General features: G+C 32.1%; 1 protein-coding gene across 3 annotated transcripts in view; it reads left to right on the top strand.

The window, feature by feature from the left end:
• Positions 1–18,717, top strand: part of Usp47 (ubiquitin specific peptidase 47) — a 103,938-nt gene that overhangs the window by 49,946 nt on the left and 35,275 nt on the right. For all 3 annotated transcript variants that reach the window (XM_027942261.3, XM_071616386.1, XM_071616385.1), the window contains exons 6-10: positions 172–317; positions 995–1,074; positions 3,935–4,084; positions 15,821–15,916; positions 16,002–16,154. In XM_027942261.3, coding sequence (XP_027798062.1) covers positions 172–317; positions 995–1,074; positions 3,935–4,084; positions 15,821–15,916; positions 16,002–16,154 — 625 coding nt within the window. The remainder of the gene's footprint in view (positions 1–171; positions 318–994; positions 1,075–3,934; positions 4,085–15,820; positions 15,917–16,001; positions 16,155–18,717) is intronic.

Below are 18,717 nucleotides of genomic sequence, written 5' to 3'. Positions count from 1 at the left end.
TTTATAAATTAGAGAAAGACTAATGTTTCATTAGATATTATTAGTTTCAGATTATATTCAAACTGTATTATCTTCTAGAATTAAGATCTTATATAACTGTGATTTTGATATTATGCTTTTAAAAAAACAAAATTATTTTATAAATAATTTTCAAATATTTTATTTTAATAGATGGGAATTTGAAGAATCTGAAGAAGATCCAGTGACAAGTATCCCATACCAACTTCAAAGGCTTTTTGTTTTGTTACAAACAAGCAAAAAAAGAGCAATTGAAACCACAGACGTTACAAGGAGCTTTGGATGGGATAGTAGTGAGGGTACTTATTCTCTTGTAATATAATGAGTATTTCTAATATTCAGAGGAATTCTGGAGGACAAAAATATTACACATATATATAATAACAACTTGATTTTCTTTACTTTAAGCCTTCTCATTTTTGCTGGGATTTTAAAGCAACTTGTTTTTAAATGGTTAAGCTCTGAGGGGTAAATTTTTGGTCAATCAAATTCTCTTATAAAATAAGTTTACACCCCATTTTTGTCAACTTAAACTAGAAATTTTGAAGATTTTTGCTGTAGAGTTTTTTCTAATACATTTCTTAGCTCTGCAATAAAAAATAACAAATATTATAGCACCAGAAAGTTTATACTATTTATGAAATACTGAGATCTCTTGATTCTTTTCTTTATGATTGTCTTCTCGTGACTATAATGTGTATTTTTGTGTTATAAAATTTAACATTTTTTAAAGTAGACATTTCTATATTTCAGCCTATTGTTTTTTAAAAAAATATTTTTTTATTTGTCGATGGACCTTTATTTTATTTATTTATATGTGGTGCTGAGAATTGAACCCAGCACCTCGCACAAGCTAGGCAAGCACTCTGTCACTGAGCCACAACCCCAGCCCCGGCCTATTTGTTTTTAAAGAATAAATTAATTGTTCATTATACTGTTTATTGCTATTTTTAATTAATTTTTTTTCCTTAAATAGCTTGGCAGCAGCATGACGTACAAGAACTATGCCGAGTCATGTTTGATGCTTTGGAACAGAAATGGAAGCAAACAGAACAGGTAATTCCTCTCTCTGAAATTAAGAGACCTTTTTCTAATCAATCATTTTTTAGTTTAAAGTAATTTTTATTCCATTGGAATGTTTTAAAACTTGGGCAGTTAGTTCAGTGGTTGAGCACTGAATGTGGAATTGAAATTACTAGTTTCTCTTTTGGCTATCAACTGAGTTATAAACATCTTCAATAAACCACCCTAGACCTCACTGTCTTCATTTTAAAATAAGAAAATTGGGCTGTATGATCAAGAAGGTCTCCTTTAACTCTAAATCATATAATTTTTATATATATATTCACACACACACACATATACACACATATACTTTACATGTATGTACACATATACATTTTGGAAGAGTGATTTTGAACCCTATTTCCAGATATTTACTAAGTAAATTATGTTTTATAATCTCTAACATTCTAAAATATATTCATTCAGCATTACCTTCATTTTAACCAATGAAGTGTAGACATACACTTTGTTAATATTTATTTTTTAATTGTAGTTGGACACAATACATTTATTTATTTATTTTTATGTGTTGCTGAGGATTGAACCCATGGCCTTGCAGTTGCTAGGCGAACCCTCTACTGCTGAGCCACAATCCCAGCCTTAGACATGCTTTTGACATTTAGGATCCTCATTGATCTGTCCCTAATCTTATCCAGGGGAAAGAGAAGTGGGTTAGGAGTGGGAAGAACATATGAGACATATCATTGGAATGAGGACTGAGTCTGAGTTAAACGGGAGTCAGTATCTGGAAGTATTTTATTATCATAAAAAAGTATTACAGGGATAAAAGAGAGTGTATAAGGTAGCTTGGAGAGTCTGATTTCTGATTAGAAGTCTTTCAAACACTAGATTATGATCCATTCATGTGTTATGAAGTCAGTTTAGGGAATCTCTTCCAGGACTTTCAAAAATGGAACAGAATAGGAAAGTATAAGAGAGCATCACATAAGTAAATAAGGGTAAGTATTGTTTTATAAAACTTTGTTACAGTTCTGTGTGCAAGGTTGAGATATAAGCAGTTTCCTTATATAGTGATTTGGTATCCGGTGTGCGAAAAACACTGGCTTGAACCTCTTTAAAATACCCTCCTAAGTGCAAAACGCATAATCACATGACTAAGACAAGTTAATGAAGAAAGCTTCATTAAGTAAATAGTATTATGATAGACAGCAGTGGTGGATCCATTTTGTTGTTTTTGTTTGTTTGTTCTTTTTGGATATACATGACAGTAAAGTGTATTTTGACATATTATATGGAGTATAACTTAATTAAAAATAGCAATAAACAGTATAATGAACAATTAATTTATTCTAATTAGGATCCCATTCTAACGATGTGGAGTTTCACTGGTGGTGTATTCATAAATGAACATAGGAAAATTATGTTCAATTCATTCTACTGTCTTTCCTATTCCTGTCCCTCATCCTTTCCCTTCATTACCCTTTGTCTAATCCACTACTCTTGTAGTCCCCCAATTGTGTATTAGCATCCATATATCAGAGAGAACATTTTGACCTTTGGTTTTTTGGAATTGACTTATTTCACTTAGGATGATAGTCTCCAGATTCATCCATTTACTAGCAAAAGTCAAAGTCATTTTTTTTTTTTAAGTTGTAGATGGACACAATACCTTTATTTATTTATTTTTTGAGTGGTGCTGAGGATAAAACCCAGTGCCTCACACACGCCCAGCAAGCGCCCTACCACTGAGCCACACAACTCCAGCCCCAAGTCATTCTCTTTTATGGCTGAGCAATAGTCTGTTGTGTATATATACATCACATTTTCTTTAGAATGTATTTGTTTTGAAGGCTTATAGGCCTAGACATTTTAAGAAATGTAAATTTATGAAAAAAATATATTATACTTTCTTTGATCTGTTCTTGCTTGAGATAATAAAAAGTATTTTAAGTTCATTTAGTAATTTAGTTTCTCTATATAGTCCTATGGGACTTTTTTAGTAACTTTATGTAAATGGTATTAGGGACTCTTTCTTCTTCATAGGTCTGAAGTTATCCTTCCTCCTTGTTACATCCCTCTCTGTGGGTCACCACTTCGATTAAGATCAACCGGGCATTCCTCCTGAGTTCCCAGGTTTTGGTAAAAAAATATCTAGAGGAAGACATTCATATGGAGGGTGCTTACTCAGGGAGTTACCTGCCTATTTTAAGCCAGAAGAGCCCCAGTGGCTATGTTTGGGGACTAGATGAGAGATTCATTCTTTTAGGTGAGGATAGTGAGGGAGATAAATTTTAAATTTTTTAAAAAATTTCTAGACATTTATATCATTAATGTATAATATTTCTCCTTTAAATTATTTTATGTTATTGAAAATTAAGAAGTTTTATTTGTATCAGAAACTAGGAAATATGAGTTTATAAATCAGAAGGTAATTATTGTGAGATTATTAATATGAATATGTGAAGCTATAAAACACTACTAGTGAATTTATCTACAATATTATTATTATGCCTAAAGTGGTAGTTTAGGATGTATTCTCATCCTAATGAAAAGAGAATATGATAATGCATTGGTAACTGATTTCATCAAAACCTAATTTAATAGTTGGTTGTTTTAGTGCTATGAGTATTGAAATAGTTAATTTTTGCAGTTGACTTTTAAATTAGTATTGATCTAATTTTATTGATTTTTAGGTGATTTTTGTCAAGCCTTGAATTTTCTCTATAAGATATTGAATAAATCTTACATTAGAGCTTTTTTAAGACTTTACTATTAAAAATCAGTATCCTTTTGTAACTCATTCTAAAAGGCATGAATTGTTGTGTATTCATGTATCCTAAAAATTACTGTTAAAGAATAGTTTTAAAACTGTAAATGTTCTTATTTTTAGGCTGATCTTATAAATGAACTATATCAAGGCAAGCTGAAGGACTACGTGAGATGTCTGGAATGTGGTTATGAGGGCTGGAGAATCGACACATATCTTGATATTCCATTGGTCATCCGACCTTACGGGTCCAGCCAAGCATTTGCTAGTGTGGTGTGTACCTTTCAGCTGACTGCTTGTGTATCCTTACACAGAATACATAATAGCACAGTGGTATAATCTCTTATATGGTAAGTATCATCCTAGATACACCTTCTTGGGTTGTTAGTCATTCCTGCATTTAACATAGCAAGATCTAAAAGATATTTGATCCTTCAGTGAGTCCTAATAGTGCATGTATTAAGAGGGAAAGTGAATGCCCATGTACTGCCTCAGGGCTCAGTGTTTTATTCTTTCTGATAGGTAATTAGATGATTTACCTTTATCCTTTTTTAACCACTCAACAATTTATAAATGTTATTTTTGTAGCCCTTTTTTACATTGGAAAGTACTTTTTGGTGGGGGACTTGTTTTTTTTTTTAATATTTATTTTTTAGATGTAGTTGGACACAATATCTTTATTTTATTTACTTATTTTTATGTGGTGCTGAGGATTGAACCCAGGGCCTCCCATGTGCTAGGCACGAGCTCTACTGCTGAGCCACAACCCCAGCCCCAAGGGGGACTTGTTTTGATCTGTATATTTTAAATATTAGAAAAAATAACACCTTGTGTTTTTATGACAAATAACAAATTTTTTAAGAAACATCCACATTCTAAATATTTATTTTAAAAATATATGTATAAGCCCAGATATTTGAAGAATCAGAACTATCTATACTCATCTAAATTATTATTGATTTTTAAATTTATTAGTATTTTATTATGATTATTATGATTATTGATTTATTATGATATTGATTCCTTCTCTCTCTCTTTTTTTTAATAGTACCGGGGATTGAACCCTGGAGTGCTTAACCACTGAGCCACAACCCCAGCCTTTTTAAAATATTTTTTATTTACAGACATGGTCTCACTAAGTTATTTAGGGCCTCACTAAGTTGCTGAAGCTGGCTTTGACTTTCAGGTTCTCTTGTCTGAGACTCCCAAGTCACTGGGGTTACAGGAGTGTGCCACCAGACCAGGCCTGCTTTCCCACCCCCACCCCCCCCCCTCCTTTTATAATAGCTATTGGGAAATAATAAGAATTTTTAGAATCAGTCAATGGGAATTCAAAATCAGTATCTAAGTAAAAGATCTTTTCTTGATAGTGTGAGATAAGTCTCCTTATTGCCAAAACTTCTCACAGTCTGCTTCCTGAATACTTAAAACAAAAATTTTTGTTAAATGTTTAGTAGTACCCTTTGTAAATTGCCATTCTAGTTTATTAAATTGACCTTGATTTGGATAGCTAGTTTTGTTTTCCATTTTCATTTTGTCTTATTTATTATTTTTTTGAACTATATTTTGGCAGTTTGAAGTAGAAATGTACTAAAAAAAACCACCAAAAAAATTATTAATGTTTGTCTTTTAATTACTGATTTTTTAACTAATTTTTAAGTATTGGCATTTCTCTGACAAAATATACTAGGGAAGTATTTGGTAGTCAGTCCCCAGTGATGGCAACTATTTTTTTCTACCTTCTCTATTAAGGTATTTTTTTATGAAAGATTTTTTCATTTTAATTTTTTGTACATTAATTGAATATTGAGAAAGATAGGTTTTTTGGTGCTATTATGTTGGGATTTTATATTTGAGCATTCAGCAAATATAATTACTTAACTTAGTCATTATTTACCTGCTGATTTGCCTCCACTGTGTTGAGTGTATTATAGACACAGCAATGAAGTAATTTGGAGGATACTTTAGGAGAAGTGAACAGTATCAGAATTCTAAATGAAATTTGCCAAGGCAGTATCCTTCACCAGTGTTATCGGTGGTGGTGGTGGTGGTGGTGGTTCAGTGGGAATTGAAAGTTACAGCTATGAAGCAGTATGTGAACAGGTTTATAACAAACATGCACTAATACGACTTGCAGAAGGGAACTTAATACTTCTTAGACTTTGCTGCAATCTCTTGAGGGAAATTATAGCAGGTGAAACTACCCAAGATAGGGGTTCTAAGGAGGATACTACCTTCAGAGAAATTTAGTTAGAGGTAAGTGATTTCTCATTACTTCTGGATTTAAAACCTATAAGCTATACTTCTCCAATCACAAATATCATACAACATCTAAATTAATTTTATATCACTGTTTGCCATTGTGTATTTTGTAAATTCTGTGTTTTAAAAAGAATTTGATTTATAGTTTGAAAAAAACCTACTTAAAAGAACCATTATAATAGTGCTAATTCAGGCTCCTAAATTTGGCCTAAATTTTAGTTGAATTCTTAAAACTTATTTTTCTACCTTTATTAGTGAATTCTAATATTTCTATCTTACCGGATATATACACACATTCACTAGTATATACATGCACATACAGTGTTGGTGATTATGATGCTCAGTTTATTTTATGTTCTGTTCAGTGAGCCAAAATATTTTGGCTATGTGTGTAAAGTCTAATTAACCTGGTATTTAATTTCAGACAATTAAATAGCTTACATTAAAAATTAAAGTGTTTATTTTTAACTGCAATCTGAAATATCTAATATCTGTAGTTATATATCTTCATGCTCAGTGAATTAACTTGGATAATATTTAAGATTAAAATACAAATGAAATTAGCACTCAGCCAATTTATCATTTTACATCTATAATCATTGTTTTAAATTTTCAGCATGAGATGATTTTATAATGAATGCTAGGAGTCTCTTACAATTTAAAAAAGGGTCATATTATTTTTTATTCAGTTGTTTTTTTTTTAATTATTGAAACTGATATTTATTAAATTTCTGATCTTCATTTTATGTAGCCAAGTAGGGAATACATATTTAAGGGCTTTTCTACCATTCTGTGTTTTTTCGATTGAGCTCTCTTAAGCACTAATTTCTAACAAGACTTAATAGATCTTCCTGGAAAGACTACTTTGATAAAATAAATTTGTAACACTGTAACTATAATCCTCTTTTGGAAGATCACACTCACATGTTATTTTAAATGCCCCAATGATCCCTGTAATAGAGAAATTTGTTCTTATATGTTTAACATAGCATTTTCTTTCTCTGAGGGACATCTGTCTCAGGGCACATTATGATTCTGAGTAACACTTCATAGAAGCTTTGCATTAAGTGATTTAAGAAATATCTCTTCTTTGTTAACGTTTATGTCCTTGGGATATTGGTGGGGGGAGCAAGAGTTCTAAAATATGTGTATAAAAATATAACTATATATATGTATATAAAATATATATATGTGTATAAAATATAACTATAGTTGCAGTCTCCTATTTTACATATCTTATTAATCCTAAAAAATTAGTAACAGCTAAAGAATTATTTGCATTAGTGCTTTAAGAAAATTATATTCTTAATGTTTTTTTAGGTAATTGGAACCTTTTGTGTAATCAAAGTAACTTTGAATCTGCTTATTGCCAAGAATATTTGAGAATGTATTATAAGAATATAATTCTAAATACATTCTAGTGACACATAGAAATTAGAAATGGAATTTTTGTTGGTTAATTAAAGAAGCGTATTTTATAAATGATATAACCTCATATATTTGACATTATCCCAGGAAGTTCTTCTCCCTTTAACTGTAAAATTTTGGACACTGTCTATATGGTTATATTTTGTCATGTCCATATTTATTTAGTGTCTACTCTTAGCAGAACCTATTTTAGGCATTTTTTTAAATGATGATATGTGTTCAAAAGTCTGAAACTGAGTTAAGCTTCATGTATTTCTATATAGTGTCCTTGGAGAGATCAGATAATATAAAAAGATTTTTATTTCTTAAGCAAACATTGCTTAAGGTTTGATTTTGTTATAGTTTGAATGGAAAATTGTTAAATTAGTATTTATGAAATCCAAAGCATTTTAAGTATTTAGTTTATAGAAGTTTATGTCACAAGTCCTGCCCTGATTTAACAGATGATTTGAACTGGATACAACTCATTTGGATGAAGGAGTGGTCCAAATTTTCCAAATATGTAAATATCACATAAAGAAAAATCTCTTCCACAGATTCTACCCTCATTTTTCCAGGAATTTGTGTGGTTGGATATAGTGGGAACCAGTTTTCAAAGTGGGGATTTCTGCTTTCAGATGGAGTAGATATATACATTGCTCTATTCCTCCCACTAAAACAACTGAAAACCTTGAACATTATATATAACATAAATAGAAGAAGACTCTGAAAGGTGGAGAGAAGGCATACAGACTAGGGACCTCAGCACCCAACGAATAATATGGTGGTGAGTTCCCTGGGTTTTCTTTTTGCCTAATGTATCCCTGACTTGGAGCTGAAGAAGTTTGCAACCTGGAAACAGCAATGGGCGCAGACTAAAATATTCTGCACTCTCTGGCCAAAGGACCAGGAAAAATTGCAGCTGGCAAGTCAGAAAACTTTTAGATGTTAATCACTGTCCTTTAGCCACACACCAAAGAAAAACTGTGATCTCACTTCAACTAATACCCCTTAAATGGAGATCCTAGACTTTATAATTAACCTTAGAACATTATAAGAAGTCTCCTTGACCACCCTCATCCACCACTCCGCCCAACCCTGGCCCCACTTTGGAGGTGTCAAGAGAATGCTGACTAGGAAATCAGGATTTTTATCTCATATAAGAATAGTATTAGACCTCCTTGGCCTCCTATCCGTACTTGAGTATTGAAGAGTTGCTCTTTCCCTTCCCCAGGAGAATGCTGCAAGAGAAGGCCGAATGGAGAATTAGGATTTTCACTCCCTTCTAGGATAATGTTGTAAGCCTCCTCCAACTTTGTAGAGCCAGTGGAGACAATAAGGGAAGCATTAATAAGACACTCCTGCCCAGCAGTAATGAGGAGCCCCTGCTGAGTAGAAAACCAAGATTTCTAATCCCATTTAGGAATAATGAGGTAGGGGCTTTTTTGACACAGCTGAAGCAGTGTCAAAGGCAAACAGCTAAACCAAAATATTTAATATGGTCCAAAATCTCATACTGAATACCAAAATATCCATATTTTAGTTTTTGAAAATTGTATAGTAAGAAATCTTAGTTCAAATTAAAAGCAAAAATCACGTCTCTGAAATGACAGTGATATTAGAAGTGTCCGAGAAACATTTTTAAGCAATCACCATAGAAATATTTCAGTGAACAATTTCAACCCCGCTTGAAACAAATGAGAAAATAGGAATTCTCAGGGAAAAAATAACAGATACCAAGAAATGGAATTTAGAACTAAAAAACTCAATGGATAGCTTCAACAGCTAGGAGACAGTAAAAGAAAATCAGTGAACTTGAAGGTAGAACAATTGCTATTAGCCAGTCTAAACAGCAGAAAGATAGAATAGAATAATCTGGAAAGTTTTTGGGGACCTTTGGGACTATAACAAAAAGTTAAACTTGTGGCATTGGAGTACTGGGAGGAGAGGGAAAAAGTACTCAAAGAAATAGTGGCCAAAAACTTCCTGAATTTGGCAAATGGCGCAGACCTTTAGATCCAAGGAGCTAATGAACCCCAAACAGTATAAACCAAAAGAACTCTACATTAAGTTCAGCTGTTGCAGTCTTCTGGAAACTTAAAGAAAATGTCTGAAAACTAGCAAGAGAGAAAACATGCCTTTCTTATAGATGAAAAGCTCTCTGATTTCTCATAAGCACATTTTCATCAAAAACTATGGAGGCCAGAAGGAAGGGGCACATTTTTTCAAGTGTCAGAAGAAAAGAACTGTCAGCCGAAGTATTATACCCAGTGAAAATATTCTTAAAGAATGAAGACATTCTCAGATGAGGGGAACTGGGAGAGTTTGTTAGCAGCAGACATGTTCTTAAAAAAGAAAAATGGCTTAGACAGGTCTCTAAATAGAAAGGAAATTATAAGAGGAAGACGTCTTGGAACATCAGGAAGGAAGAATGAACAAGGTATGCAAAAATGTGAATAAATATTGGAGGTTTCTTCCCTTACTGAGTTTTCCAAATTAGGTTTGATTAGTCCAAAATTCCGATACTATCTGATATGATTCTCAATGTGTGTAGTGAAATGTTTAAGACAAGTTTATCGTAAATTAGGTAGGGTCTAAAGACATAAAGGGAGGTAACATTTCTACACTTAAACTGAAAAAAGAATGGCATCAACTGACTAGTCAGATTTTTCTTAAATACACACAAAATATTAATAATTAGAGCAATCACTGAAAAAGAGGTCTGCTCAAAACCACTGTAAATTTTCTGTATAAACAAATCAAAGCATAATTTTAAAAAATGTTCAGGTAGCCCTTGGGATGACAGAAGAAAGTATATAATAATAACCATGAAACAAAAACCAAAATGGCACACATAGATGGTGTAAATATACCAACTGAAAGGCAGAGATGAGCAACATACATTAAAAAAGTGACATAGTAATAGGCTATGTACAAGAAATGCCTTTTAAATATATTTGGTAAAGGCAGAAAGTAAAAGGATGAAAAGTGATACAACATGCAAATATTAATCAGAAGAAATCAGGAATAGCTATACTGGTATCAGATAAAGTAGATTTTAAAGAAAAGAAAATTACTATAGTCGGGGGCTTTGTATCTTGTTTTAAAAAGTCAGTCTACCCGGCTCCGGTTATGGCTTAGCGGTAGAGCACTTGCCTAGCACGTGCGAGGCCCTGGGTTTGATTCTCAGCACCACATTAAAAACAGACAAATAAAATAAAGGGTTGTGTCCAACTACAACTAAAAATAAATATTTTTTAAAAAGCCCATCAAGACAACAATTCTAAGTTTGTATAAACCAGGTGACAGAGCTACAAAGTATGTGAGGCAAAAACCGCCAGAACTGAAAAGAGAAATAGATAAACCTACAATTACAGTTGCAGACTTTACTACCCACTCTTACCAGTTGATTGATAGGATGACTAAACAGAAATAGCAGTTACTGAAGAACTCAATACCACCATTATCCAACAGGATCTAGTTGACATTTTAAAAATGCTCTATCCAGTGAGAAGAGTATACATTCAAGTGCCTTGAAAGAGAGATCTACTCTGGGCCATAAAACAAACCTCAACAAATTTAAAAGAAAATCATAGTGTACATGATTTCCAACCACAATGGTATCAGAATAGACATCACTAACAGAAAACACAGACATCACCAAAATGTGAAGGCTAATCAACATACTTCTAAATAATCCGTGGGTCAAAGAGCCTAAAGGAAAATATAAAAAAAAAATACTTTGAACTAAATGAATATGAAAAGATACCAAATTTCAGGCAGCTAAATCAGTGTTGGAAAATTTATAGTATTGAAAGTTTAATTTTAAAAGTGGAAAAGTTTGAAGTCAGTAATCTTAAGAGTTCACCTAACTCAGGAAAAGAAGAGCCAAAAAAATCTCAAAACATTAGAGGGAATGACAAAAAAAGAAAGTAGTTGAAATCAGTGACATTTAAAATGGGAAATAGTATAGAAAATTAATAAGAACTGATTCTTTGAAAAATTCAGTAAGTTTTAAAACCTGTAGCAGAGAAATGAAATTTCCAGTTTGGGAAATGAAAAGGATATATCACTGCAGATCTTGTAGATACCAAAGTGATATAAAAAGGGAGTAGTATAATGAACAACTCTGCACACAGAAATTTGACAGCCTACTTTATTAGCTAAAATGAACTAATACCTTCAGAAGCACAAGCTGTAACTTAACCAATATGAATTAGATCATTTGAATACCCCCATAAATATTAAGCAAATTAAATTCATAATTAGAAATCGCTTGAAAAGGAAGTCTACAAATCTGGATTATTTCACTGGATATTTGTACCACACATTTTAAGAACACTGAATACCAGTTTTACCAATCTCTTTCAAAAATAGAAAGGTCAGAATCCTTCTCAATTTGTTTTATGAAGCTGCTGTTATCCGGATACTAAGCCAAGACTCTGTGTGTGAGTGTGTGTGTGTGTGAGAGAGAGAATTTTTCATGCATATAAGAAAATTCTTACCAAAACATTAGCAACTGGAACTAAGCAACATAGAAAAAAGTATTACACCTAGGCACAATGAAGCACACCTGTAATCCCAGCAACTAGAGAGGCTGAGGCAGAAGGATTATACGTGCGAGGCCCTGGCTTCGATTCTCAGCACCACATTAAAAACAGACAAATAAAATAAAGGCTTGTGTCCAGCTACACAGCCTTAGCAATTTAGTGAGATCCCGTGTTAAAAAGGACTGGTGAAGTAGTTCAGTGGAGCCCCTGGGTTCAATTCTCAGTACCCACACACTCACCAAAAAACAAAACAAAAAACCTAACTTCAGGAAAATAACAGAATTAGAATGCTGTAACTCAATACTCTGAGTATTCTGTCTCAGTACATTTTGTGTTGCTAATAACAGCTCCGCAGACAGGGTAAGTTACCAAGACTAGAGGTTTATTTTGGCTCACTTCTGGTTCAGGGTGACGGGTTGCATCAAGTGATGGCCTTCTTGCTGGCAGAGTTCCCAGGCAGTATGGGGCATTACATGGTGCACAACAAGAAGCACTGCTGATCTTTCTTTTAAGAAGCCTCAGTATTCAGTCATGGAGCTCCACCCTGATGACCCTACCTAAACCTGATCACCTTCCAAAATCCCCACCTTATAACACCATAGGTAATTGAGCTTCCTTCTTCATACCTCAAAATGGAGATTAAATGTCAGCATGAGTCTTAGAGGGAACAAACCATATTCAAACCATAGCTCTTCACAAACTAGCAAACCAAAACTTGGTATTCAAGGGAAGAAATGAGTGAAAAAAAGGAAGAAATGCAGCAAAAGTATATCAAACTCAGGAAAGAAATTGAAGAAAACTGTCTTAAAAGGAGGAATAAATTACAAAATAATCAAGAGTGAAAATCTGAAGGACATCCAATGAAAATGAGATGAAGAAGCAAAAAAAGATCTCAGGAAAAAGTAAACGAGAAGATCAGCAAAGGAGCTCCAGTTAATGGAATTGTGTGAAAAAGAAAAATCTTGCAACAGAAGTAATGGTTAAATTATGATTCAAAAAAACTTTCTGGGAATGAGGAATATATTAACTACAACTTTAAAAGGACCCACCGTGTACCTGGAAAAATTGACCTAGAACAATGAAATCTGAGATGCAGTAACTTTTTAATTGATAATTTGGGTTATCATTATACTTCTGAAGGTAAATCATAGCAATAGAGTAGCAATATCAAGAAACTCAAAGTATAAGCCAAGGATTTGATATCAAGCTGAGTTTTTCTTCAGTTATGATGGTAAGAAAAAAGTGAATTTGAACATTCTAGAACTGATTGGATATTGTATTCATGAGCCATTGCGTTTATTAGCAGATGAGCCTAATCCAGCCAAAAGATCAGTGGGAAAACTTCAGCAAAAGAACTGTTAGTACTCAATACACTGAATTGTAAAATTAAGACTAAATAAAACAAGGGTGGGGACATAGATAGAAGAGAAATATGGAATGTCATATATAGTTGAACAAACTATAAAGAATATCACATTTAGAAAGGGGAGAAAGTAAAACTAGAATAAGTTCACACATTTATGTGGATAAAGACAAAGGATACTTAAAACTGGCAGACCAGGAAAAAAGTTTAAGATTAAGACTAATAGAGGAACAAAAGGAATTAAGAGCATTAACAAAAGTATAAAGGCAAAAGTAACTACTAGAGCAAAATCCCTAACCTTGCTAAATTCCAAAGAAAATGTTAAAAAAAAAAAAGTAAAGAAAGGAACATAGGAAATATACATGTAATAATTATATAATAATGACTGAGATAAAACCAGACATAGTCGAATCAATATGAATGGGCTTAAATTGGTTATTAAAATTTTTAAGCAGACATCATTAAAATTTGGTTTAGGCAAAAAGTCTTCTGAATGCCTAAAATAAAAGGTGCAAAGTTTAACCCTTGTAGTAGTAATCTGGCAAGGAATGTATAAAATTAATCTGAAGTGAATAACATTAGGCAAACCCAAACTGTAGAATGTTTTGTAAAATAACTGGTCTCTGTTCTTCAAAAAATATCAGTGTCATGAAAAAAAGTAGGTTTTGGAACTGTTTCATATTAAATCTGAAGAGACAGGTAGTCTGTGACCCTGGATGAGATTCTGTACTAAATGGGGAGAAGGGCATTGGTAGGGTGATTGGTAGAATTGGAAAATAGACTGACAAAAGTACATTGTCATTATTAAATTTCCTTAAGTTTGATAACTACTATTTATGTAAAAAAAAAATCACTGAAGTATCGAGGTAAAATTCTGAAATGGTTCAGAAAAAAATACATAATAATGCTGGGTTGGAAGGGGAATGAGGCAAAGGCAACAAAATTTTTAAAAAGTTGATGAGTTTGAGTAGAATATTTGAGTGTTCTCTAGTCTCTCCCTATCTATGAACCATAAACCAGGGACCAGTACACACATTAGTTTAGAAAAGTAGAATTTAAGTAACATAACTTTCTCAAATTCCCCCCCTCCCTGCCCCTTTTTTTTAGACATGTTTTACCAGTTCAAATTACTTGTGTTTAAAAAGCCTGGCTAATTTGGCATCAGTCCATTTTAACCTTAAGTGTGATGTCTTTGAAAGCTATTTTTTCCTCTGTTAGGTATTTGCAGCATTTACCTATCTGCATTCTTAAAATATGCTTTAGAGACAGTGAAAAAAATTGTTTTCTAAGTGTATCCCTTCATATGACTTCTGGTAAAATGCTTGGACATGTGGAAAAACCCTACTATTTGTTTTTTTCTCCCTTCTTAATGCTTCCTTCTGGTATGAGAATAATATAAAAGATGGGATGAATTTAAAAGCCTTTGGATATTTTTTCATATTTTTATCTTGTTCCAAAGTGAGGTACGTCAAATAATATGTGGATAGTAATTTGATAAGTCTTGCTGGCTATTTTGCAACTAAATCTGTGTTACTAGATTAAGCTCCTTTATTTATTTTTGAGGAACAACTTGTTCTGTGTTAACAGAAAGAAGTCTTAAAGATACTTTGTCATAATGATTCTTTTTTTTTCTTCATACGTAATAAATATAGGTGAAGGAAAGAGAACATCAAATGAAATTTGAGATTATGTACCCAATCTTCATATGCTATATTGACTAAGTTTTTAATCATGAAAAGCCAGTGATTAAAAAATGATTTTATGTCTCTTGATTATTCAGTAGTATTTATAGTGAGTTTCTTGCTTCTGTTTGTTACAGAGAAGAAAAAAAATCACATGGTTCTACTGGGTGAAAAATTCGGGAACTTTTATACCTTTTCCAATACAGTATCTCACATGCAGTGAGACTTCACCATGGTTTTCAATCTTTATACCTAGTGCAATAGGAAATTAATTTTTGATCCTGACTCTCTTGTTTACAGATGATTATATGATTTTTAAGCATTTGGATGGTGTGAATTTTTCAGAGGACAATGTTATTTACTGTACAGTTTTAAAAAGTTCTATTATAAGATTACATTTCTAAGAAGTATAGAATTACTTTTTAATGTAAAGATCAAGATTTTGTTTTAGGTTATTTAGCCAAATACCACAATGTACAGTCACTAAAAAATAGGTAGAAATGACTGATATGCAGTACGAAGAAAAATAAGTTTTGTGCAAAAAGAAATACTATTTTTAAATTTAAGTTTTATAGTGATACATTATTTTCCTATTGAAAACTTTTTTCCCTTGATATAATTTGGAGTCCTAATTTTCCAGTCATTCTACTTATCAACTATTTTGATAATTCCAGAGTTTTTATATTTAGGAATTTTTGTTTACATTATAAGTAATTATAAAATAATTATATTTTTTTCTAACCAGGAAGAAGCATTGCATGCATTTATTCAGCCAGAGATCCTGGATGGCCCAAATCAGTATTTTTGTGAACGTTGTAAGAAGAAGTGTGATGCTCGAAAGGTAAATGCCACATAGAGATTAGTTCTTAATTACTTGAGATAATATTCAATATCCAATAGAGTCCCTCCTTTTTGTTTCTTTTTAGGGCCTTCGGTTTTTGCATTTCCCTTATCTTCTGACCTTACAGTTGAAAAGATTTGATTTTGATTATACAACCATGCATAGGATTAAATTAAATGATCGGATGACATTTCCTGAGGAGTTAGATATGAGTACATTTATTGATGTTGAAGATGAGGTAAATATTTATTATATTTCCTTTTTTTAAAATATTTCTCATAAATCCACTTTAGTTACACATGCTTTTGAAAGAACTGTTTGAAGTAAATTAAGAGTAGATGCCATTTAGATGGTCACCTTGATAAAAGCTTTTCTTATTTTCTAATGTAAACTTCTATAAAAAAAAACAGTTTACTTTTGTATAAACTTTTCCTGACCACCAAAAACTACGTATCAGATATTCTTGTTTGTCAAAGTAATTTATGATAACTCTTTGAAAAGACAATAAGAATTTCACCTCTGGAATTTTTTCTTGATTGTAAGTAATCATTTCATAATTTCTTAGTTATTGAAACTAATCTGCCAGTGGGCTTTTTGTTTCTGATATATACTAAACATGGAACAAATATATATGAATGAATGAATAAAGAAACTTAAGTGGCATGAATTTAATTTCTTGTATTAAAAGGAGTATCTGAGTTATTTTCGCTTAAGGTTTTCTAGCTCTTAAGTTAATTAGGTTTAAAAGAATATGAAATGCAAAGTGTTCTATTTTTCTTTTTTTTTTTAAGAGAGAGAGAGAATTTTTTAATATTTATTTTTTAGTTTTCGGTGGACAAAACATCTTTGTTTGTATGTGGTGCTGAGGATTGAACCCGGGCCGCACGCATGCCAGACAAGCGTGCTACCGCTTGAGCCACATCCCCAGCCCCTATTTTTCTTTTTTAATTAGTTTTTTAAAAAAACCTTTACTTAAATAGGTTGATCATGGGACTTTATCATACACATGAAATGATCATCAGTTTCTTTCTACTCATTGACCTCCCAGAATTCTCTAGCGTTATTTAGTAAAAGATATATAATATCCCACTCTATTCTTTTCAAAACTCTTCTGATTGTATTTTGTGAAATATGTATGATCATTTAGCATAGTGGTTATAGAGATAAATCTTTTTTCTGTTTTCAAAACTACCATGAAACATTTTTTTCTGATTTAAATTGATTGCAATATTTATAAAAATGCCTTTTCCTAGGAGCTCAAAAATAATTTTAAACATTTATCAAGTTTTATTTAGTACTCTTAAGCACCAGGAGGCAGTATTGTATAGAAGAGCACATGTTTGGGGGTTTAACTGGATGTCAGTTCAAAGCGTGTAATCCTAGCTACTTAGGAGGAGACTGAGGCAGGAGAATTTTAAGCTTGGACAACTTACTGAGACACTGTCTCAAAATAAAACTTAAAAAGGGCTGAAGATGTAGATCAGTGTTGAGTGCTTGCCTATCATGTGCAAGGCCCTGGGTTCAATCCCCAATACCACCAAAAAAACCAGAGTAGATGTCAGTTCAAATCCTTTGTCTTGCTTCTTGCCAGCTTCTTGACCTTGGATAATTGACATAACTTTTCTGAGCCTCATTTTCCTAATCTGAAGGATACTAATTTTTTTTTATAGCTATTGTGTGATGATGCCTTAGATGAAGTAGGTGTTTACTAAATGGTAATTGGCCAGATAACTTTTTAAAGGCTTAATTTAAAATAGTGTCTCCAACACTTTTTAATTAGAATAGCTACAAGAAATATGCTAATTTTTCAAAGGAGATATAATCTTTGTAGAATTTTTACTTAAATATAGATGTGTATTAGATCCATGTTTTAACTGTACTTAATGTATTTCTTTTAACCTAGATATAAAGTTTGGTAGGTTCTTACAAGGAAGTTCTAGGTAGAGTTCTCGAGAGAAGAGATATTTTGGCTTAATTGGGGTAGTTTCAGAAATGATCTCTTTTGACTTAAAGTTCTGAAATTGGTTTTCACTACCATTTTTCTTTTAACCAGACTTTCATGAGGGAAACAGACTGCATACTAGATGCAGTTCCTACAACATTCATGGGGGAAAAGTTTGTTACTTATTGCTTAGTTGATTCTAGAACTTCTGTGCAATGCCTTATACATACCAAGAGTCTGTATCTTAGAGAATTCTCAAACTATTGAAATAAAAACATTTGGTATGTCCATAAAATATTAAAGAAAAGGGTTGTTTGGGAATTTCTAAGAATTATTCAGTTGAATTTGTGTGAATGTGATTTTTTTTTAAAAACATAAAATAGTTATTTCTGCCTGTTGTTCATCAGAATATAAAATTCTGAGGATAGATATGATGTCTTATTTTTCTAATTATCTATAATACCTAACAGTGATAAACTGAATTGGACTTTTTGTTCAAAAAAAGAGAAGATAGTCTCCTGGGATTTGAAAACAGAAGGAGCTCAGTTTGGAGCTTAGTTTCTCTGCTTTTATGAATTGTGCTGAAAGAATTGATAATTTTATACTATGCAATGATAAACATAAATGGGGTTTAATAGAATTCTGAATCACTAATTTGTCATTCAAATTTTAAGATAGAAATGCTATTAAAGTACCCTTTTTACTTGTTTAATTTTACTTAAGAGAAATTTACTTACATACTTTTATTATTAAGAATATGTTAAATTATGTGAAAACGTTAGAATGTAGGTAAAAAGTTTTGATGAATATATTTTCCTTTATTTGGCTTATAATTTTAAGATAATTTTGTTTTATTAAG

Source organism: Marmota flaviventris, chromosome 9 (assembly GCF_047511675.1).
Source record: "Marmota flaviventris isolate mMarFla1 chromosome 9, mMarFla1.hap1, whole genome shotgun sequence".
NCBI lineage: Eukaryota > Metazoa > Chordata > Mammalia > Rodentia > Sciuridae > Marmota > Marmota flaviventris.
This window is presented reverse-complemented; position numbering and strand designations above follow the sequence as displayed.